General features: G+C 26.5%; 1 protein-coding gene and 1 long non-coding RNA gene across 5 annotated transcripts in view; both read right to left on the bottom strand.

Annotated features, from left to right (window-relative positions):
• The window catches only part of LOC132928675 (adenylate cyclase type 5), a 201,754-nt gene that overhangs the window by 35,485 nt on the left and 141,096 nt on the right, over nucleotides 1-25,173 (bottom strand). Inside the window, exon 1 of one of the 4 annotated variants that reach the window (XM_060993528.1) lies at nucleotides 11,226-11,326. The exons of the other annotated variants lie outside the window; for them this stretch is intronic. Within the exon in view, the coding sequence (XP_060849511.1) occupies nucleotides 11,226-11,303 (78 nt within the window). The 5' untranslated portion in view covers nucleotides 11,304-11,326. Of the gene's footprint in view, nucleotides 1-11,225; nucleotides 11,327-25,173 lie in introns of those variants that run through there. 4 annotated transcript variants of the gene reach the window in all.
• On the bottom strand, nucleotides 4,485-7,159 carry LOC132917809 (uncharacterized). The gene is made up of 4 exons (XR_009660340.1): nucleotides 6,901-7,159; nucleotides 6,572-6,788; nucleotides 6,254-6,505; nucleotides 4,485-6,187 (listed from the first exon to the last, which is right to left on the bottom strand). It is a non-coding gene; the product is annotated as an uncharacterized LOC132917809 (long non-coding RNA).

Genomic DNA, 25,173 nt, shown 5'->3' with positions numbered 1-25,173 from the left:
AATCTAGGATTTTCTCAAGAATAGTTTAACTTAATGATTAATATTTATACATTCATACAACTTATAAATAAAATATTATTGTGTTCTTACTGTTTTTTAAAAAACAATATGATAGTACTTAATTTATATTAAATATTAATAATCGACTATGATAGATAAAAGCAAACAACGAGTGACAAATTCGTTTCGAGTTATTCTAATGAATTAATATTTTATCTAATCTAGTCTTTTTTTTTTTTTGTTAGCATATTACCTAGTTTTAATGTTATATAATTTTATAAACGTATACAGAACGTGTCGTCTCAACCAATACTTTAGAGTAAATATTTTTTAGTCACACAAATTAATATTATTCTTCGTGTTTTTTTTAGTTTACTGTTTAACGGTAATTGTAGAATCCTTGTAAATTTTTGGTACATAATTTAAAATTTAAATTTAAATTTAAACCCCATTTTCCCATTTTTTAGATATGTATTGTTATTTAATCATGACTATGTCCCATTTCAAACACACGCATATAAATAATTTAAACTTCATATGAAACATAATATTGTTGACAATGATAGGTAAATGTGATTACATGATAAAATAGTATCTTCATTGCTCAAAAACTATGGACCAGAAAGTTTTGTTTAAATTAATGTCTTATTGTCACTATAAGGATATGGTTATGATATTAAAACTTACATTCTATATTTGCCTGCTAGTAAACTATTATATAGTTAACTATTTCCTAGTAATTACTAAACCTATAAAACTAACGAGGTTATAAAATGTGCTTTGAAAGTCATCAACTACAGTAATACAAAACCAATTCAAATTTAAATACAAATTTATTTTTAAGTCTTTGAGTTAGTTAAAACAAACATTATGTTAAACATTATTTGGCTATAAGACGAGGAATTTTAAATTCTTATTTTATGTGCGTATTGTAATATATTTATATACAACAATAATCATAGAAAATTTTATTTTCCACGATTTAAGTCAAATGACTAAACGTAAAATGTTAATTTTATATAAAACATTGTTAACATTTGTTAAGCTTGTAAAAGTGCAATTCTTATACTAATATACTAAAACGTACTAATTACATTACACAAATAAGTTCATATTTGAAGATATTATATTATAGCTGAGTATAGTACTACAATATAGAGAATTATTTACTATTCATTTTTATGGTTATAAAATTTTGCATAGTTGAAAATCAATGTTTGAACCAATACAAATTTATTTTAGATACTAACGTTCATGATATTCTGAACAATTCAAAGACTACCATATCAAAGTCAAAATAACTATGTTAAGGGACAAGAATTCAATTTTGAATCATATTATGCCGTACAAGGTTCACGTAAATAATAATAATAAAAATAAGTAATATATTGCAACCAGACAAAACTTATAAAGCTTTTGAGAACTAAAATATAGAATTTTCTTTGTTTTATTGTAAGTTCTGTTTTTCCACTATAGCTATGTCTTATGGAAAATTTCACAAAAATTACGTAAGTTTGAAAATAAAAGTTACAGAGATTTAGACCTGCATCTTGATACTTCATAACTATTGTTTTTTAACTTTAAATAAACACATTCAACTACTAGCTAGCTCACACCTTTTTTATCTGATATAGATTTACTTATCTACGAACAGTAAATGAAAAGAGATGTACACAATTTTTAATGAAGTTAAAAACAAAACAAATTTTTAGAATTCTTCTGTAAGTACACATAGCAGGTACCTATAATATATATTATGTGTTCCAACCGAAATATTATTATACATCAAACAAATCAAATTGAAAATTGAATTTAAAATCATAATTTTCAAAAAGATGGATTTTAAATACATATATATAGATTGAATATAATTTCAAATCAACTTTATAATATTGTTTTATAATTTCATGGCTGATCAATACAAAAATATATTAACTAGCACAAGCGAATAATGATGACTTACACAGTGGAGTTTTGAGCTTGTTATTAATTTGGATGTATATAATTCAGTTACACAAATTGAATTTAAAAACATACATTTTATATTAGGTACTTCGTTAAAGCATTTTATTTGATAGAAACGAAACACGAAATAGACAATATAAAGGTCAGTGTTTTACTAAAACAAAATAAATATATATATATACAGGGTGATTTTTTTATCGTGAACCAGTAAATATCTCGGTAAATATTAGGAATTTTAAAATAATTTTTTTTTTAAACTTTCTAGGTTTTACTATTTTACACTGTGTTACAAGTTTGATAATTTTAACTTCTTCCCTTATTTGATAAAAAACTATCAACTTTCGATTTTCAAATGGCAATACATATTTTCGATAACGAAAATTTATAAACATACTGAAAAAAATAATTTTAACGTTTATAGAATTTAATTTCAGTAATCCGTTCGCGACTTATTACCGTTTAAATATTCGTTCAATTTACTGCTACCGGGTAGTTTATCAAACCCAACAGTAAAGACCAGAAGTAAAAACGAAATGATATCTTAATTTAACAATACCCATAACGATCATAAACGATAATAAATCTTAGGTAGCAAGATAGATAAACAATACTGTTAGAAAAAAAAAATGTCCTATCAACACTCCCACCAGAAAACCGTGGTGTCAGTGAGCGACTAGCCTGCCGCATCGAGGTTGAATCAGTTATAAAGTATAAAAATAACATATTACAATTTACTATCGTGGTTACATAATACATCACTGGTTACTGATTCTTGGTATAGGACTTATCACGTATTATTTTAACAAAAAAATGATAATAAATGGCGGTTAACTGTTAATGTTAATTTTCCATTATCAAATATCGAATATTAATTATTAATTAATTAATATTCTTTGAACGTTTAACCACAGAATACGTTTTAAGTAAATACAATGTAAATGTGTATTATTTTAAATATAAATTTAAGGTTTAAACCAATTATTTCAATGCATATGTATTTTGTGATAGTGTTTTAATGTTGTATTTTGGTTAAACAATTTGAATTTAATTAAAAGTATACTTGATATGATATGATCACATTAATAGTTAATTGTATATTTAAATAATTAGGTCAAGTTATTGGTATATAACATAAGTAGGGCTATGGAGTTTTTATTAACCTAAATTGGCAAATTAAAATTTTTTTTTTACATCTGAGTGTCATTTTCATGCAATATATTAAAAGATTTTTATATCTTAAAATATTAATTAAAATTTAACATCATTTCAAAAATAAGTGTAAAAATCAATATTTTTTAAAACATTCATAGCCCTAAAAATATGTTATACTCTATGTATAGAGTAGATAATGTAAAGTATGTTCAATGTTCATTTAATTTGTATTAATTTATCTAGGGTAGTGGACATGTTAAGTGTTAATATTTTTTATTAGGTATGACCTTACCCAAATCCTGCAAAAATTTGCACTACGGAAATTTGTTCATGTTCTAGTAAAATTATTAATAACTAATGTGTTTATTGCCTTTGATAATTTAGTATTGAATTAATGTCCATTATTTGGTATAAGTTCAATAAACTTGAATAAAAACTACCTATCAATTATTTATGACTTATTTCAACATCTTGAACATATTAATCCTACTGTTTAGTGGCTACTAAAAAACTAAATACTAATTAATAAATGTAAAAAAGTTAATGAAAAATTTAAAAAGAGTGAACATTTATAAAGTTGTTTTATTATATGAAACAAAGAAAATAAGTAACATACTTACATATTATAATGTTTTGTACTACTATAGCATAGAAAAGTACTATAATACCAATACCAGGGATACCACTAACAATATTAACTAAATTAATTTGTATACCATGGAACAATATTATATCTTAGTTCATGTTTCAAAATTAAACCTAGGAAGTATGAAGTTAATATTATCACAGAACTATGTAACCATGGTTGAAATACATACATCTTAGAATATAGTGAATATACCTTATAATTTATAAAAGCTTCCAATATTGGTAAGGAAAGTAAGGATTAGTTAAGTTCAAAATTTAATTAAAACAAACAAACACATACACAATACTTGTAAGTAGTCAATTAAAGTTTATTAATAATTTATTTTAATAGATGTTCAAACTGATGACCATCTACTTCCAAACAAATTGCCAGTCGTTTAAGTAATTCATTTGTAGTAGTTTTCACTAAAACATAATTTGAGATATTAGAACAAGCATCTTTAATTTTTTGTTTAAGATCATTTACATTAGCAGGCATTTCTTTGTAAACTACACTTTGAAGATAACCCCAAAGAAAATAATATGGCGAAGTCAGATCGGGACTACGAGGTGGCCAACATATTTTTGGACTGTACGTTCCCATCCAATTTGTACCAAAAGTGCAATTTAAATACTCTATGACAATATTTTTATTATGAGCTGGAGCACCGTCCTGCTGCCAAACTAAAGTTTTGCGTCTTGATAAAGATATGTCCTCCAAATACATACAAATACATATGTATTTATTTAATATAATTTATATTTCTATATTAGATTGATGAGTTATAATTAGTAAATTACAAAATAAATATTTTTTAAAAAACAATATGGTGTATCTTAATTACTATAGTAAATGATTATATTAAACAGATAACATTTTTTCATTTTAAAACAAAGTAAATCAACAATTTCTATGTATTTAGAAAAATAATTCATAAATGTGCAGATATAAATGTATATGGTTGCCATATGTACTTGGATTCAGGGTATAGAGCTAAGACTAAAGTAGTTAAAGGTCTATTCACACATTTCTTCTTTTTTTTTAATTATACATTTTTACAATGCCCCTTCCATTAAAGGTTTTCTTTTCATTAAACATAAAAATAATTACAAATCAATCTATGTATACTAAAAAAAAAATAGAATAGGTAAATTATTTTGATTACACAAATTAAGTGACATGACAAATAACCTACATCAGACTGATATTACAATGGTTTGTGCATCGAGAAAATGAGTCCTGTATTGTTAATCTGATACAAGGTTATAGGCCTAGAGCTCGTTGTACATCGTGCCTACCCGATTTTCCATTTATAATTATAAGTTATACTAGTATATATTTTTCGTATAATGTATGATTTGCATTTTATATTAAAACTATCTTGTATGTGAATAGACCAAATAATGGACATTAATTCAATACTAAATTATCAAAGGCAATAAACACATTAGTTATTAATAATTTTACTAGAACATGAACAAATTTCCGTAGTGCAAATTTTTGCAGGATTTGGGTAAGGTCATACCTAATAAAAAATATTAACACTTAACATGTCCACTACCCTAGATAAATTAATACAAATTAAATGAACATTGAACATACTTTACATTATCTACTCTATACATAGAGTACAACATATTTTTAGGGCTATGGATGTTTTAAAAAATTATTGATTTTTACACTTATTTTTGAAATGATGTTAATTTTTAATTAATATTTTATGATATAAAAATCTTTTAATATATTGCATAAAAATGGCACTCAGATATAAAAAAAAATTTTAATTTGCCAATTTAGGTTAATAAAAACTCCATAGCCCTACTTGGGCATCGCCCGTTATAAATATGCATGGGACAAAACTGCACACAGATTTTAAAATACTGGATATCCCATTGCCGCACATTTATATTTTGGACGATTATCGTCACTTATCGACAATTATCTATAACGACATTATTAAACTTTATCTGTAAAAGATTGTATTCACAGTGTACAAATTGGTTTACATTTTAAACCAATATAGTTATCTACAATAACATTTATGTTTAAATTATTACATTTGTGTTACTATTATTACTAATACTACTAAAAATTATGACTAAAAATTATTTTTAACTATTTAATTCTATGTAAAATTTTTATATTTAATAAATTTATGTGGTATCGTACCATTTGTTGTATGCGGAATTAGGCTATACCTTTTTATAAATTTGTGCGGTATCGTACTATTTTTGTGTGCGGTGTTGGGTTATACACTTTGTGCGGTATTGGGTCATGTTTGTGCGGTAATGGAAAGCGCCAACCTACTTATGTTATGTACCAATAACTTAACCTAATTATTTAAACATACAATTAACTATTAATGTGATCATCAACAATTTTTACAAATTTAGAAGTAGTTGGTCTTGATGCTGCACTGTTATTTTTTTTATCAGAATGCAACTAAAAAAAAAAAAACATTAAATTATTTATAGAATTGATTCTATACAAAAAAAATTGTATACATACTTATTAAGTTATCAGGTGAGATGTGCAGTAAAACTTCCGTTAATGGTCACCTCTATAGGACAGCTACCTCTAAATAGCGGTCATTATTTATGGTCCCTTTGGTGACCGTTAATTAGAAGTTTCACTGTATTATGCTGTGGCTAACCAAAACAGCAATTTGTATTTGTTCATCCAATATTGTTATAGATATTTGAATTAAAAGTTAGTACTATTAAATGCAATTGGAATTTGAAATAAAATAAAATAAATTTCCTAAAAAATGAACAAAAATTATAATTAACATCAAATTATTTATTTTATAAAAAAATTCATACTTACATAATAGATTGTTTAGTTTGTTAAAAGATTAAAATATAATATAGATATATGTATATTTTATTCTTTTATTCCAATTTTATTTTATTTATTAATTTATAGTCATCAGATAGGTACCAGTAGAAAGCAATATGAATTTGCATTAATTGCTGGTCAAATTGAGCTAGTCATATATTTCACTGTTATTTTTGATTAATTACACCAATTCTACGAATTGCCACTGAAATAAAATTAAGATATTAGAACCATGGTTATTATTTGCCAATAATATTATGCATAAATCATTTAATAAAAAAAAAAATTCTAATTTATTAATTTTAGATTGAACTTACCAATAAATTATAAAAAGTTGTAGGAAAAGTATGAAAACTAATTGTCATACACATGCTGATTGGATTGAAGTATACTTTTAATTAAATTCAAATTGTTTAACCAAAATACAACATTAAAACACTATCACAAAATACATATGCATTGAAATAATTGGTTTAAACCTTAAATTTATATTTAAAATAATACACATTTACATTGTATTTACTTAAAACGTATTCTGTGGTTAAACGTTCAAAGAATATTAATTAATTAATAATTAATATTCGATATTTGATAATGGAAAATTAACATTAACAGTTAACCTACAAACACATGTTTTCAGAAACAGTTAACCGCCATTTATTATCATTTTTTTGTTAAAATAATACGTGATAAGTCCTATACCAAGAATCAGTAACCAGTGATGTATTATGTAACCACGATAGTAAATTGTAATATGTTATTTTTATACTTTATAACTGATTCAACCTCGATGCGGCAGGCTAGTCGCTCACTGACACCACGGTTTTCTGGTGGGAGTGTTGATAGGACATTTTTTTTTTCTAACAGTATTGTTTATCTATCTTGCTACCTAAGATTTATTATCAATTATGATCGTTATGGGTATTGTTAAATTAAGATATCATTTCGTTTTTACTTCTGGTCTTTACTGTTGGGTCTGATAAACTACCCGGTAGCAGTAAATTGAACGAATATTTAAACGGTAATAAGTCGCGAACGGATTACTGAAATTAAATTCTATAAACGTTAAAATTATTTTTTTCAGTATGTTTATAAATTTTCGTTATCGAAAATATGTATTGCCATTTGAAAATCGAAAGTTGATAGTTTTTTATCAAATAAGGGAAGAAGTTAAAATTATCAAACTTGTAACACAGTGTAAAATAGTAAAACCTAGAAAGTTTAAAAAAAAAATTATTTTAAAATTCCTAATATTTACCGAGATATTTACTGGTTCACGATAAAAAAATCACCCTGTATATATAAATTGGGTTGTATTTATTTAATAGGGGCCCTTGTGAAAAGGTAATTTTAAAAATATTTCGTCTTCTTGATATTTTTCATAAACGAAATTCGGCGGAAATACTTTTCTCGAGGGAAATGGTACTCTCCGGTCGAAAATATATACAATAGATAATATACTACTGTCTAACAGGAACATGTTAACTAAGCATTTTACGCATACGTCATATGTACAACTTTTTGGCCTTTAATATGTGAGCATATTATAATCAGTGTATACCCCATTGTTATATTTAGTTTTAATTATTTTGTACGTGTAATTTTGTTATTACAGCTAAAACATTCATTAATTTTAAATCACATAATAATGTGTTTACACACTATTCGTAAATTAAATTTATTGTCGTTTATCATCACAATTCACAATTACTATACTTTAAAACTTATCGTTGTGACACATAATTTATCTTAAGCAAGATAATTAGAAAATATTTTCGAACAATAAAACTCAAATAGCATAAATTAATGTATAATATTGAAATCAGTTTTATGTAAGACCATTTTGAATCTTTTTAGCAAATCATTTTTAATAGAGGTTTTTTTGACACAGATTAACTGTACTTTTTACTTTTAACTTTATGCATCTTTTAAAAAAACTTTATTTCTACTTTCATTTTCACTATTTAATTTAATTTATTATAATTTATATTATGTTCGGAAGAGTTTTCATTGTAGTATTTTAACTTCACTCGTATATTATACGTAAAAACTGGAAATTAAAATATTTAAAAATGAAAAATATTCATATTATGCGCATTATTATTTATAAATTTATAATTTATATAATAAATTTTTAAATTAACTCAAATTAAAGTAAGGGAGCCTAAGAGAGTGTGAAAAGTTAAATTTACTGCAAAGTTAATTTGAGTAGTAGTTGACTTTAAATCTAGAACATTCCATTAAAACATTTTTATTTTCAAAGTATAAACAAAATAAAATACATTCAAAACATGTAAAATGTATTTTCCCGGTGTTTTAAATGTATAGATTTCATGCTTTCATCATCAATCGTTAACGTAATCTTTGATCAGAATACTTTTAAATATGAACAAAATGGGGAAATAATATGACGTTTGATAGTACCTATGTCGTACTCGCGCAGTTTTTGAGCAGGAAGTATAATAACAAGACATAGTTTCGTCTTTATAGCGTCGGGTCAACAACTACAATGACCTGTTATAAAAACAACAATAATAAAAACCATGAAATTTAACGTCGGCCGATTTCGGAGGTTCGCTTGTTAGAGACTATTTTTATTATATTGTGTGTCTTTTATATTAAACGGTTACTCACCTAGTCATTGGACATATCGAAATAATATACGGAATGCGACTTAAAAAATATTATGCTGTGTGCATTGTAAACAACGGTTTATGTATGTGATCAAAGGTACAGATCGTACACACGCATAGCTATATGTGCATTATAATAATAAGTATAACAGGACTATGCGATTATTATTATTATTATACAATACGGTAGTTGAAATAACAGCGGCATCGACTGAATCTTTGTTCGAGTCCTTAGTCCTTACCGAAAGCTCGTTGTTGGTAAAATATATAATATATTTATATGCAAATGTTTCAAAGTTGTTCGTTGCCGCCGTTCCGTCTTTAGTGTACGATACGACTGTTTTGAATGTCTATTACACGTTGCGTCTGATGGCTATCGTAATACTATGATACGTATAATGAAGATCATTATTATTATAAATACCTATAGCTTTCTGGGTGACTGAGTCTGAACGAAAATAATATGAATTGTTTTCAACCAAATATTGATTTTCGACTAGCAAAAATTATACATCTTTTCAGAACGTATTGTCGGATTACCCATTGATGATGAGTGAAGTAAGCGCACTCCTCTTTTCGAGTGCTCTGTGACGACAGAAATTGATTTTTTTACTTTATTTTTTTATAATATAATACGACGGAATAATAGTCGTTTATATATACATAAAAAAATATTGTAAATGTTGTAAATATTCTTTTTTGTATTTCGTATTTATTGTTTTGCCAATTGTAACTTTTTTTTTTATTTAAGATAAAACTTTTTTTCCAATACAAATACAACATTATAATTTATAATATTTATCGTACACTTTCCGCGGTGCTGCAATACTTCCTCCATCGTACGTCGCACATTTGTCCATGACCTGGCAGACGTATTTATCTTTTCTACGTATATTTTACCTCAAAACTAGTTAATTTTAATTATTAATTAGTAAAATTAAATACATATTTGAAAATCATTTTGAATAGATCCAGAAATGTTCTCCGATTAGGAGTCCACGAATGTTAAATTCGAAATTGTCTAGTCCGATTTCTGGATAACGACGAATTGTAAAATAATATCAATTTTATAATATAATTTTAAATTTTTTATAAATATTATACTGCAAACACTAAACTCATTTTGTGCCTTAAAGAGTGTATACAGAGCGATTTACCAAGAATGCTTAACCTCATTTTATATTTTAATTAAAACCATTATTAATATTTCCTTAGAACATGCAGTTATGTAACTCAGGAACTCCTGGATTGATTTAGATTCGACGAAATGTTTAAAATGGTTATTAGATTAACAAATTATAGTAGAAAATAGTAAAAATAATAAGTTTAAATTGCTATAAGAATACAAGATACTTCTTAAATGGTATAAAAATCTAATAATTTAAAAATAATATGGTTTTAAACTGTATACCTACTTTAATATTCTTAAAAACAGAATTTGAATAAATGAATTATTATAGAATGAAAGGGAGATGATCGGGTTTGATAAATCACCTTGTATACTTATTATTATATAGAAATCTCTCGATTTTTTTTTTTATTTCGTTAATGTTATGTTTTACAAGACTCGAGGACATTTCGGTTAGATCAATTCGTTTCATTCGGGATACAGTGATACTATTTTTACGTGAGCCTTATAATAATATCCCGAAACCTACGTATAGTTATATCACCCGAAGTAATAATTACAGACATTGGGCTCAATAGATAACGTTATGTGACAGCAGTTACACAGCGTTTTTTTATTTCAGAAAATTTCGTTGTTATGCAAATTAATAATATTAGTTTTACGTTGCAAGACGTACGTACAACAATAATGCAAAATATAATATTCTACTATGCTATACAGTGAATTCGTAATTCGTGATTACAAACAAAATAACAGTTATAGCTTTGATATTATATGATATAATATTATGATCAATAGCTAAAGGATGAAACAGAACTGACAACACAACAACACTGCATAAGAACGTTCGATTAATAAATAATTTATATAACATACGAACATTTTGGATTGGTCCTGTTGTATACACATCAAATATCTTTGATGCTCCCCTGCTAGGCAATACGAGACAAAACGCCATTGCTAATGGAAATCGACTGCACATATTACTGCGGTCTTCGTGATTAACTACGTCTCATAAATTACGAATAATCGTTCGCGTTTGACCGCAAGTACTACTACATAATATTACATCACATAACTTTGTATGCACTTTGCACGTGCCGACTGCATTATACAAATTATGTACGCAGGTATGCCGCGAACTATATGGTATTATAATATATAATTAGTTTATTTTCGAATTTATATAATATACGTCATACAACATTTTTATTCGGCCTGTCTTGGTTATAGATACAGGTCAGCGAGTGCGTATAATTGTTTTTGCGAAAATAAAAAAGATTTCATCTCATAATGCTGACCAAACTTTAGTTTACTTTCGCGAACAATATTTAGAGGACTTAGACTTTTGTTTGAAACTTGTTTTTCGTTTTTACTTTGTAATTCCTTCTAATCTCTCTACATAGCCGCAGTGGTTTTGGACTAATTACCATACATATTGTATTAGGTGGCTTACTATGGTTGAGTTTAAAAATAATTTCCCTTTCATTCCCTTCACAAACAACTGTTTTTAGATATATGAAACACTGAACGTATATAGTATGTAGAATATATCATCTGCGTAAACACATTACATACTATGCTGCGTTTAATAATTCAATAGAATATTTAAAAATTTATATTATGACGAACAAACCTCGTGTTAAATAATATGAAATGTATTTTTATTATTAAAATTAAAACTGAATTATTCCTAACCATAATATATTTTATAAAACGTTTAAGAATCAAAAAAAAAAAAAGGCTCATCTACATTAAACAAATTACAACAATTATTAATGTGTTTCTTTTAGAATAACAATGAAATACTAAACGTACAATAAAATAATACATATATATATACATCTAATTTTTAATGGTCCGTGTGGCGTGTAATTACGATTATGTCATTAAACTAAATTAGATATTATCGAGTTAATGTACCCAGAAGTCCTTGCTGGTGTTATCTGTACACGATAAAAAAAAAACAAAAAAAAAAAAAAAAACACGATATTTCGACAAGGACTATATTATAGAAGTTTCATAAAGCGATTAATCATGTACTGCTATCGTGAAAAAAATAAAATAATATCGTTAAATTATTATTATATTAGGTACCTTTGTAATATTATATTAGACCCGGCCAGTCGGGCGTGGTTGCTGCAGCAGCAGGAGTACACCTACGTTTTATTTTTATTTCATCGATTTTTCGTGTACACTCCACGTGTGACCATCACAGAGTATTGTCGAATCATTAGCACTAAAATACTAGCGATCAATGATCGTCACCGTGCTTATGCAATGATAATAATTGCGGGTAGCTATAGGTATATACGAGGAAAATATTGTCAGCAGATTTTATTAGTCGACTCCGATGGTCATTCGAGATCATCACTACACTCGTTCGGGGTCCTCCGGGGCCGGACCTAGATACGCATAATATATTATACGCGGACAGTAGCATGGTTCTCCTTTAAATTGCTCCCGTCCGCCCTCTGAAATCCCTGACGTTATTACGGCATCGATGACTGGGCGATAGGATGGCCGGAAGAGCGCTAATGCACGGACGATACGCGTGCGATCAAGCTGTATAAGCCGAAACACAGTTTCCATTTCCAATATACCCGTTTACAATCTCACCCGCCGAAGGTACGGTCCAATAACTGGATAACTGGTCGTTCATAACTTACATTATTTGAAATTATGAAAAAACTATATTTTTGAAAAAAAAAGTAACTATTTACTCGTATCATTATTATGATTTTAAATTTATAATAGGTATCTGTTTTAAATATAGTTATACATATTTAAAGTTTAGACGGTCATCGGTATTTTAGTGTATGTATTATACTATAACAGTCGTCTAAACTTTAAATATCTATCTACTTACAACTAATAAGCTACTCAGTTAAAATTTGATATTTATGTACTTGATTTTGGATTTTATGAAATAAAAAAAAATATTAATTTTTCTTATTTTGTTTGGATTGACTTCTAATTATTAACAAAAATATTTCAATAAACATAAAATGTTATTATAGAAAATAAATGTTTTAATTTTATTAAAATCACCTCAGCCTTACTATTAGGCAGCTATAGGTTGGAACTAATCGAACTAAAGTAATTGCGTACTTACGAATATGTATACGAATAGGTGACCGCATACTGGGTTCCGATTTTATATAAACTACAAGGTAACATAATCAGCTACCACTTCTGAAACCGCTAATACGTATAAATTGTTTATCAAAAGATGTACGTTTGACAAGTAAATACCACAACGGTAGAAAGAGTTTCGAAATAATAATTAGTTATCGAATTACATACGTACAGGTGATTCATTATTTCACGCCATTTGTTGTTTAAATAAATTATGTTTGGTGTGGTGAATGGTACACAAAAATACCAAAGTCTATCTATATCCACGAACACGCAGTAGTGCATTATTTATAAACGTTTCAGTTCGATACATTCAAATAAGTACATAAGTACAATACTATATAATATACAAGCTATTCATACTCAAATGAAACTTGCCAAATATTATAGCTTTCACTTAAGTGTTAAAGTTCAAATAAACTACTTAAAAATAAAATTTGTAATTTTTGTGTTTTATATTTTAAATCCGAGTTACCTCCATCGCGATCTCTATTTTAATTGTGTTGAAAATATTTATGATTATGTTGATTACATAAATTGAAAAAAATTGATTTTAAGGAAAAAAATAAGTTTAAATAACTAATGTGGAGGATATCATTATTTGTATGGGAAAAATAAAAAATATTGTATGAATATTTATGTAATGTCAACCACTCAAACAGTTGTGAAAAAAAAACTATATTCAGACCTCTAGCAACCCTAGGAAAATAAACTATTCAAGTTTAATGATTGTATAAATATATTATATATAAATAATATTCAAAACTGCATAAATCATATTTGGTCCACTTAACTCAGTCTCAAAATTCAGTTTCGTAAGGCAAATATTATTTTATAAGTAAACAGGGTAAATTATAATCGTTGGGCTAATCAAAGTTGAAATAATTATGGTATTTATAACAATAAAATTAAAATCATGCAGTATTATTTTATAGGACAACCATCCATTAAATAAAATATTTTCTGTAATTTATAATAGAACTTAATAAAATATTTTAAATTATTTTAAGAATGTAATTTATTATGAATAATGTATAAATCCTGTATATAAATTATATTTTAATAATTTTAAATGTAATATTCAAACAGCTGTTGTCATTATTTTTATTTTATAAAAAAAATCAGTTATTATTGAAATTTTAAATTTATACATGCTTTGTATGCTACTATTATTTTTCAAATTCTATATAAAAGTAATACAAATAGAAATAATAATATTAAAAGTGATTGTTTGAATTTTTATTGTTTTATGTTTATTTTTAAAATAATCAACTGCATATTATTATTACATTGTACTATTTTCTAAGTAGATATGTTAATTTAATTATTCTGATTAACTAATAACACCTAATGAGTAATCATAATTATAGATGACAAAGTATTGTATATAACAGATAAAAAATGTTATCTCTTGAATAATATTCAATGATAACATAAAAAATAAGATTAATATGCATATAATAATGTTTCCATTTATTTATAGCAATAACCAAGTTGAAGATGCCAAAGAAAAAATTACCAATTATTATTGTAACTTGTCGAGTATGTAAATTTATTTCGATAAAAATTGGATGCCTGAGACAATTGACCTCTTTGACTGCTACCTTGGGACAAAGATAACAAGTAAAAATAATAATAAAAATATGTAGATACCATAAATATTTTCTTGAATCATTGTGGTACAAAATATCACAAATTTAAATTTATAAATTATTCAAATTTTAAAAATATATGAAACTGGTATATATATATTTTTCAAACAAGTTAATATTGATTTGACCGTATTTGCAATAAAATTCTATAATATAAATATCAAACAGATAAAAACGTATTATATCGAATTGGATTAATATATCAAACATTTAAAATATCGAACAGTAGGTAGGCATTTTTTTTTTATTTAAAACACTATTTTTTTCTACGTAAGTCACGAGGTAAATATACGGTTAATAAAACAAAATATTCATACCCTTCGGGGTAAATATAATATTTTACAATAACTTTTTGAACAATTTTTCAATGCAAAAACTACTACTGGACATAAAACAAATATTTCGTCGATTAAAATAACGAATTAGAGTTCAATATTTAACCAACCAATAACTTCAACTTCAAAGCAATAATGAATACATCAATTCGAAAAACAACGGTAGATATAATAATAATTACTTTGGGAAAAATCGAAAGTAAAATATGAATTTAATTTTGCATATTGGAGTAAACAAATACTAAAACATTTGCAATAGAGAATTCAGTTATTGTTACGCGTTTAGTTCAACAGTTGTATAATTTGACTTTGGACGGAACATCAAACTTTGGGTAATTTAAAAAGTATAAGTAATATACTCGTATGTATTATACTTTGTTTAGTAAAATATATATTTATGTGAAAACTGACTTATTGACGGTATTAACACTGTAAATGGTTGATTATGTAATCAAATATTTAGTTTTTAATTTCAATACGATTTATCACCTGTTATTAATCGACGTTTAACTATAACAATATAATTTAATATTTTGAATATCTAGTTGTTAGTTATTTATATCATAAGTATTTTATGTAATATAATTTATTTTACGGTATTGATTTTCCACTTCAAAAATTTATTATAATTCTTGGATAAAAATCTGTGCAAAAATCACGATCCGAAACCTAACTAGTACTTCACTGTATCATTACACTGGCTGTAATAAATCAAGTCTTGATTCAGTGATATTTTCAAAAAATACGTACCAAAAGAATATTTTAAATCAATTTTCTATACTACATAAAACTTTCGAAATACTTTTCACGAGTACGTTCGACTAAATTTCTACGAACCAGAAAAAAAAACATTTCACAAAATCAATATAACTGTCATTGTTCAGTATCTAAAATCTATTTAATTAAAAGTTATACACTCTGTATTAATGAGTAGATAAAGTAATTTATTGAAAAACGAATAATAACAACATGTGATATTATTTATATTAATAGGGAAAAAACCAAACATAGAAATTCCTCAATTACTGTGGTTTATTTGCTATAAAATTTAATTTAAGAAATGTAAAGAAAAACTATTTACCTTTTTACCAACTATAAAAGTTTTGTTTTTCTTAAGGTTTTTAGTCTATGATTATAATGTAGTTTATACAAATAATCATAATACCCAATCTTATAGTTACTGAATATAACTTCAATCACTAAAATTTAAACTCGAAGATTAAACTTGGATTAAAGTTCTTAGAGCCGACCATATTTGGATAGTTGTTAAGACCCAGTTATACACTCTAACAATAATCAGACAATAATTTTTATTATTTTTAACTGAAGTTTAGTATTAAACTATCATAAATTTAATTATCTTACTATTGATAATTTAACCAAAAGAAAGAGCGATTATATTAGAATGTTGTAATACAAATACTTTTAATGATATTGTCTTTGCTAATTATAATTAGCTATTCTTGAAATAAAGAGTTAAAAGTGTTACTAAGATAAGATGTTGTATTATATATGCTTCATAAAAGTATAGGTTTGAAAACTAAAGTTTATCTGAATGGTTATTGATATTTTTAAATGATTAAATGCTTTAAACATTATAATTATATAATTTTTTTTTAATTATTGAGTAGTATTATAGATACAAATATAATAATAAAATAAGACTAATTTCTTTTAATAATATATTATGTATTATATAAAATATTTAATAAAACTTTTAATTTATAAAAATTAGCTTACATATTATATACTTTAAAAAATACTCTATAAATGTAAAATTGTGTTTATTCTTCTTGTAGGTATCTCGAAGTATATTTTAATAATTATATATAATGCTAACGCGGCATCTTGGATAGGCAAATTAGGTACAGCACGGTCATGAATACGTTTTTTTGTATCTCATGTTAGTCATAAAATAAAAAAAAATGTATTATTTTCAATAATACAATAGATACTTTAAATTAGTATTTCTATAATTCACAACAGTGACACGGTCTGAAATATGTTAAACTTTCCATATCAAGTGGACAATAATTATCATGACAACCAATATTACAAAATAACATTTAATATTGAAAAATATATAATAATCAAATTAATGTTAACATGTTCGGAGGTGTTTATTTTAAATTTGTTGGGTACTTAAATTTTATCATAGTACAGTTGTATTGTCACTGATGGGTTTTAATATTAATTTATTTGACAATGAACTGCGGAAATAAAATAAATATGAATTTAACTAAAAACAGGTATCTCGTATAAATAGTGGTACTTAGGGAAGATAATCTGATTCCAAAAATCATAAATTCAAACAAAGTCAAATTATACAGCAGATAATGATTATATTCGAGACGATATTTCAGAAAATTAAGCATTATGATTAACTTTTTACATAAATATATTTTTTTTTCTAATTTTTGTAATATCCTAAATATTTTGAACAATTGTAATTGTATTTCATATTCGATAGTTCATTATCTTTTAGTTTATAAACAGCTAAACTTATAATAAACCATTATTGGTACCTACTTTAACGTCTAATATACTTATAAGTTATAAGCTATCTAGTCTTCTACTTTTCATTGCAAAAGTTTTAGAGAAACTCTTATTAAAATTAATCCTACTATCTGGAAACCCTACGAAACGTAAACGCATAACTGGTAACGTGAACTTTGGCATGATTAGCTGATTTTTATGTACTGGTAAGCTTGTTTAAAAGGATATGATAGCCTCTTACCTTACGAAAGAAAAATATTTAGCTTGATATAATATGCTTATGATGTACCTATAACATTATATAGCATATTATAGCATTCAAAATTATTTCATAATTTATCTTAAAAAATACTTGTACATAGTTATCATAATTGAAACGATATTAAAAATAATGTCAAGTCATTTTTATTGTATTTAATTTTTAATTTTTTTTTTTGTTTAATAACTATGATATGTATAACTTATAATTTATTTATCTTAATACACTTTTTTATGTAAACATCATGCATTTTTTATTGTAAATTTCATATATTATTTAAATTATCTTAGAACAATGTCATAATATGAGCTAACTTTTATGCCTTCTACTTCTCGTAACGTTATTTTTTTTTTAAAGTTTGAATGATAAAATATTTATTAAAAACGACTGCTTATTATATTATTCAATTATAAAATGTATAAGATATAACTTTATCAGCAATAACCCTATTATTACAATTGTAATTGATAGTTCATATATTTTAAACATATCCAAATAATTACAACGGGATATTTTTATATTGTACACGTTTACCTAAATTTTCAAAAACATAATTGTTTTTAATTAATTAATTTAAATGTAAATATAATATAGTTTTATTTTATGAACGCTATTTAATCTTTGTAACATAATATATAAAGTAACATATCAATTAAATATATATTTAAATAGTAATTTAAAGTAAACAAATTAAACAAATTTAAAAATGAATTATATTCAATAAGCAATTTAATCAGAATGAAAGGTTTTCTTACATCATCATACGATGTATAATTTATTTGTATAATAATAAAATGTGGCTCGAAAACATTTTTAAATTATAATGTATTATATTTTTTACTTCTTAACTTACATGATATGTTAAGTTAAGAATATCAAAATCGACAAAAGAATAATGCATAAAATATTTATAGTATTTTTTTTATAAAATGCAACTACAAAATTAGAGTAAAACAATGTACTTGTTACGAATGAAAAATTAAAATTTAGTAACATAATATGTTTATGAATAATAATTAATATAATATAGATATGGTTATTTAACTAATTAGATTTAGTATGTGGTTTATTATACATCATAATCTTTGATATAATTAAAAAATGATAAGTATTACCTTAATTTATCAATACAAATTTATTGTTTTTAATTTTAACTTAACTAATGTTTATTGTAAATAAACATTAAAATAATTAAGTATGTGAAATTTAATAATTAATAAATAAAATTCAGTTATTATTCAATTAAGATATTAAATTTAGTTCAATATTGTACTATTAAAGAAGTATTATAAAGTGTTATAAGATAATTTGAAAAAAAAAGTTTTTGCATGTTTCATAAAATTATAACTAATAAATGAGCAATAAAATACTAAAGAAAAGAGTAAAATCTTATTATATTATAAATAATTAACAAAAAAGACAAATTAATATACATTGGAAAATATTTATTTATTTACTCTGGTATATACAGATTCTTAACGTTTAAACACAAAACCAATATGCATAAAATATATAGCACTGTTTAATTAGACGAATGAGATGTACGCAATAGATTAAATTGTGTTCAATGTGGTTCTATTAATCACTAATCTATAATGAGTTTTAAAATCTAATCAACTGTGATTTATTTAGCTATGTATGTTGTTTTTATGTGTTTGCATTTTATTCAAATTTGACTAACATATTTTATTTGTATTATTAATTTATATTAATAAGGAACAACCATTAAATCAAGATTACGTTGAATTAAAATTAAATAATTTTTTACGAACATAATATATAATAATATTATGTTTTAATCCATTAGAAAAAAAAATTAAAAAAACGAATTCATAACTTTTTTATTATGATTTATTTTTACTTAATCGTTATATTAATGTTAATAATTAATAAAAAATAATATTTTAAGCATAAATTGAAAAATCCAAGGGTGAGACTACCGCTTAGCGTAGGAGATGAAGAAATAGTTTAAACAGTTTTTAATTCTTTTAACATAAGAAATTTTAAAATATTTATACATTTGATTGTCAAAGTTGGAGTATAATATTATATTCTTACCGGGAATTTTAACCTTTGTATTACCTTAGAGAAAAAAGTACACAGTGGTCGTACATGAATTATTATTATTATTAACCGTAATATACTTTAATCAAGCCTACATTGTAATCTTAAAAAATGAACGAATTTAATTTTGAAAAATTGATAATCTGATTTAATGGGTGATTAGTTTTCATAATAACACTTGATAAAAAATATGCACTATTAATTAATTAACAGTTTTTCACTATTTAATCTATTTCATTAAAAAAAAAATGCTTATAGTTACTTTTCAATGCACATGCCCGCATTTAAGTGTTTGTATGCGGCATTTACTGTTGCGTAGTAAATACCTTTTACACACATACATTATAAACCTACCGGAAGAATTAAAAGAATTAGAATAAACCGTGTTTGCATAGTTTGTTTGAATTAAATTCCCGGCATAATTTTTCCTTTGACATAATTTTCAATGTAGTAGGTATATTATTTAAGTATTTTGTGACAAAAAATAATATCTAATTTTAAAACGCACCGTCGACTTACGCCTATTGTACACAGTATACATATATATTCAGTCGGTATATCATATAATGTTCGGAGAAACCATTTCTCTTTTTTTCTCAAGTTATGACGTATCGTATACATTTATAAACGAGCAAAGCACACATTTATGCTCTACTACGAAAATGATCGTACACTTTTAAACCTTTGTCGACGCAGTAGGTACTCGTTCGGAAGTGCAAAGTTTGATGACGACAACACGATAAATACACGATCGTACACCCGAGGCCGGAAAAATAAACAAAAAAAAACGTACCAAGGAAAATGTCTAATTTTCTTGACAATACGTGACTTACAAATATTATTAGACGCATTTTATTGTACGGACTTGCTTCAATTGCAATTGTGATGCATTCTGTGAGAGGTTTTCCAGACTTAACTCGATTTCAAAGGCTACCGTTAACTCTTCTGCGAGGAATCGCGCAATGTTCATTTAGTTTATGGTACAAGCGTACTTCTATACGATACAATACATATAGGTACATTATTACGTGGTGGGAACGTTTTAATTTTTTTTGTTTTGAAAATCCACTGGTCACGGTAACGGCCATTGTAGAACACGAATGGTACCTATCCGCCGACAGTTAGTTCTATTGACGTGCAGGGAACGGAGTTATTTCACTTACACAATATAATATTATGATATTATGTAGAAGTGAAAAGCAAAAAAAGAGTCGTCGGAATTTTGATCAGCCTTGGTGATAAAAAAATAAAAAAAAAAAAAGGTGAACAAAATCGTTATTCATCGAAATCCGCTCAGTCATACTCTTATTTTACCAACTTTAATATCTATTTTTATACAGTAATAATAATATATCATTTTCCAATAGGTCTCGCGCCGATTCGGCTTAAGGTTATCGATGAAAAGGAATGATTTTTTTCCTCTACACTGAATGTTTTTACTCTTTTTTTTACACTTCATTTATACAATTTTCATTTTGATGTAGTATTTACCACCCGCCACGTATCAACTTGGGCGGAGAGACGTAACGACAACAAAAGATTTCGACGATGGTTGGCGTGCAATAAAAGTCGTACGAAATGACGTTCGGAAAAGAGGCGTGCAAAAAAAAGAAATTAATAATTTTTTCCATCCACGCGTTTCCGTCTCAGCACATAATTTCAAAACATGTGAAACGTATATAACTATATCGGTGCGAGTTGGCATAATATAATATAATAAGATATGTACAAAATAACTTTTTGGTGTATTATTGTATTATTATTATTACTATTATTATTATTTACTCGTGATGGTGACGTTAGAGTCGAGTCACCTACATTTCATTTAAACATGCCTTACATGTAATAAGTTCGTTTTCTATACGTTATTAATTTAAAAAAAAAAAGAACTGTAAGAAACTTAAAAACGGCTAAAAATTGTACCGACAAATTTATAAAAAACTACAATTGATATATGAATCAAAATATGTATATTATAAATTCGCTAAGACCTCATAGTTTTTTGAACACGTTGTATCTCAAATTATTGACCAGCTAACCGACTATATAATTTAAAATCACAAGAAAATACACACTGTAAGCACTTTATGTCATAATAGTATATGTACTTACTCTTTTTTTTTATCAACTGCACTATGGTTGTATAATTGTATATAAAAAAAACCGTATTATACACAAGGTACAATCTGCCACTAATTTCTAGTAGCAGCTGATCTTATTGGCATACATAATTTTATTACTGCACTGTTGTTAGATAATAATAGTACAACCTGTAAAGATTTAACAAGCCCACTTACTTAAAAACATTGTACTTTTGTATTATTACTCGTCACCTGTGCGGTATTCGCGTATAGATCGCATTCGAATCGAAATCTACAAGAGTGTGTGTGTGTGTTCGGGTGGGGGGGGGGGAGAATGCAACAAGCTCGGAGCCGTTTCCGATTTTAGTTTTACCGTCACGTTTTCGCGCGGCTACGTGGACGGCCTACGATATCGCGACTTGCGTATTGTCACACGCGCGGACTCGATATACGTACTCCCCCGCGGAATGCAATACGCCAATGCATAATAATGTGTGCGTACCTACTTATGTGATAATATTATAATATATAAACACAGTTCTGGCGCGTCAAACGAGTTATCTGCAGTACGACGAAGTATGATTTATTATATTCGGTGCAGCGCGAGCGTAGGTATATATAATATCGTACCGGAGTCCGGAGTCCGGAGATATCGAACTTTATAATAATATTTATGTGATATGCGTCTGACGCAGCGTAGTGTGTATATAGTATAGACTATAGGTACCTCTGTTCCGCACGAAACGGTAAAATATTTTGCACGCGCGTGACGGTGTAAGCTTAAAGTATACGTCGATAATATATTATTATTGTAAAATGTGTGTGTGTGTGTGTGTGTGTGTGAATACCCGTCGAGAAACTCGATAATTTATAATATTATAATACGTGTGTAATGACCGCGTATGTTTGCACAATATAATATTATGTAAATGTTAAAGGAACGCGCGTTTATGAACGTGTTTTCTACTAGTTGTTTATATGCGCACGCGGTCGGTTTTTATTTTCTTCACAACTCGTGTTTTCGGTTATATCATTTAGATATTAACGCGCACACACACACATACACAGACACGCGCGCACACACAAATGATATTTATGGGAAGCGATCCGTCTCCAAACTTTCGTAGACCGACAGACGGCTTTGGGAATTATTTGAAAATACGTTAGTATAAGCATTTGGGAATTTGTAACTAAATATACCTTTTTATATAAGAGATTACGTGAAATACTGAAGCCACGGCCACGTCCAATACAACAAAACGTAAACGTTTATTACATATTTTAGATTTTTTGTAATGAATACCTAATTTATTGCATTTTTTATTCGAGGAATACTTTTACGGTACAGCAACACATAATGTATAAGAAATAAAATAACAATACGTTTTCTTTTCCACTGACAGATCCCAATTAAATTATACGGTAGTAATAATTTCAGAGACTAAACGTGAATAACGGATATTCACGAATCGTCTCAGAATCCACGAAATGTTTTAAATGTTTAACATAACTTTAATATAAATAACCTAAACGTTTGTGTGTGTAAATATATAGGTATACATCCTAATATAGTATGTACAAACGAATATGCGCACATCGAGATAATATTATAACCTTATAGAAACACAATAGTCATCGGATTACAACGGTCGATCGACAACGAAAAATCTCCTTTCCTTTACGTTTTCGCTTTTATCCGACCACGGACCCGGAAAGTGAAAACCCCGAAGCGATATTCTGTACATCCGCCGTAATAGTAATAATAATTGTGTTCTGATTTTCCAGTATATATTATTTGGTACTGCTGTCTTCGGATCTCATAGAATTCTATATACACACATATATATATATATATATATATATATACTTATATTGTGTAATGCCATTTCACATCGACAAACACCGAGTAATTACATATATACATATTATATATATATATCCTCATTGTGTTGTATTATTTTCTATTTCTGCGTAACAAAGACGCCGAGCAGTCTCGTCTGTGCCGCATCTATAGTTCGCGCTATTTAGTCTCGACGTCTCGTTCACTCACCTGTTTTCGTCCATCCGTCAGACAACGGACGTTAGACAGTAGGAATTAAACCAATCAACGCTCGTCTCAAGAAGATAACATAAAATACTTATGTGGCCTAAAGACAGATCGGTGTGAATTCGGATTCTACACTAATTGATTGCACATTATTATTGACGACAACCGTTAAAACGGCTCGTTGACATATCGCCACCGTGTGTACAGTTATATAATTTGCCTGGCGCGTTCGAGTTAAGATGTTTGGGGCAAAGGCTCGTTGGCGAGTCAGCACATACGGAGACAGAAAACTGTTTTTTACGGATCACATTTTACGCGTATATCAGCTGTTATACAACTATTTTATTATATAAATATATATTATTACACTGACAAATTCCCCAGACGAATTTTCAATGTGTTATTCCATTATATTTTGTACATGTATGGTATCATTGTTCGATAACAGAAGACCGTTGTTAACTATTGTTGTCAAATCCACATATCGGAAATCTGGGTCCCTTTCAAAAAAAAAAAAAAATATAAAATAAATCCTTATGACGTTTTTAAATTCACGTCTCGGTTTATACACGCAAACATACATACATATATATTAAATACACGGATAACAGTATACCAATGTTATTCTAGAGCACAGCGCGGAAAAAGAACAAGTTGTGACCACTGCGGAAATAATTGAGATAACTGAAGACTTTTGTAATAATATTATTTATTCGTTTGGTATATTATAACTACGTAATTATTTTAAATATATAG

This window comes from Rhopalosiphum padi, chromosome 1 (assembly GCF_020882245.1).
Source record: "Rhopalosiphum padi isolate XX-2018 chromosome 1, ASM2088224v1, whole genome shotgun sequence".
In the NCBI taxonomy this organism is placed as follows: domain Eukaryota; kingdom Metazoa; phylum Arthropoda; class Insecta; order Hemiptera; family Aphididae; genus Rhopalosiphum; species Rhopalosiphum padi.
This window is presented reverse-complemented; position numbering and strand designations above follow the sequence as displayed.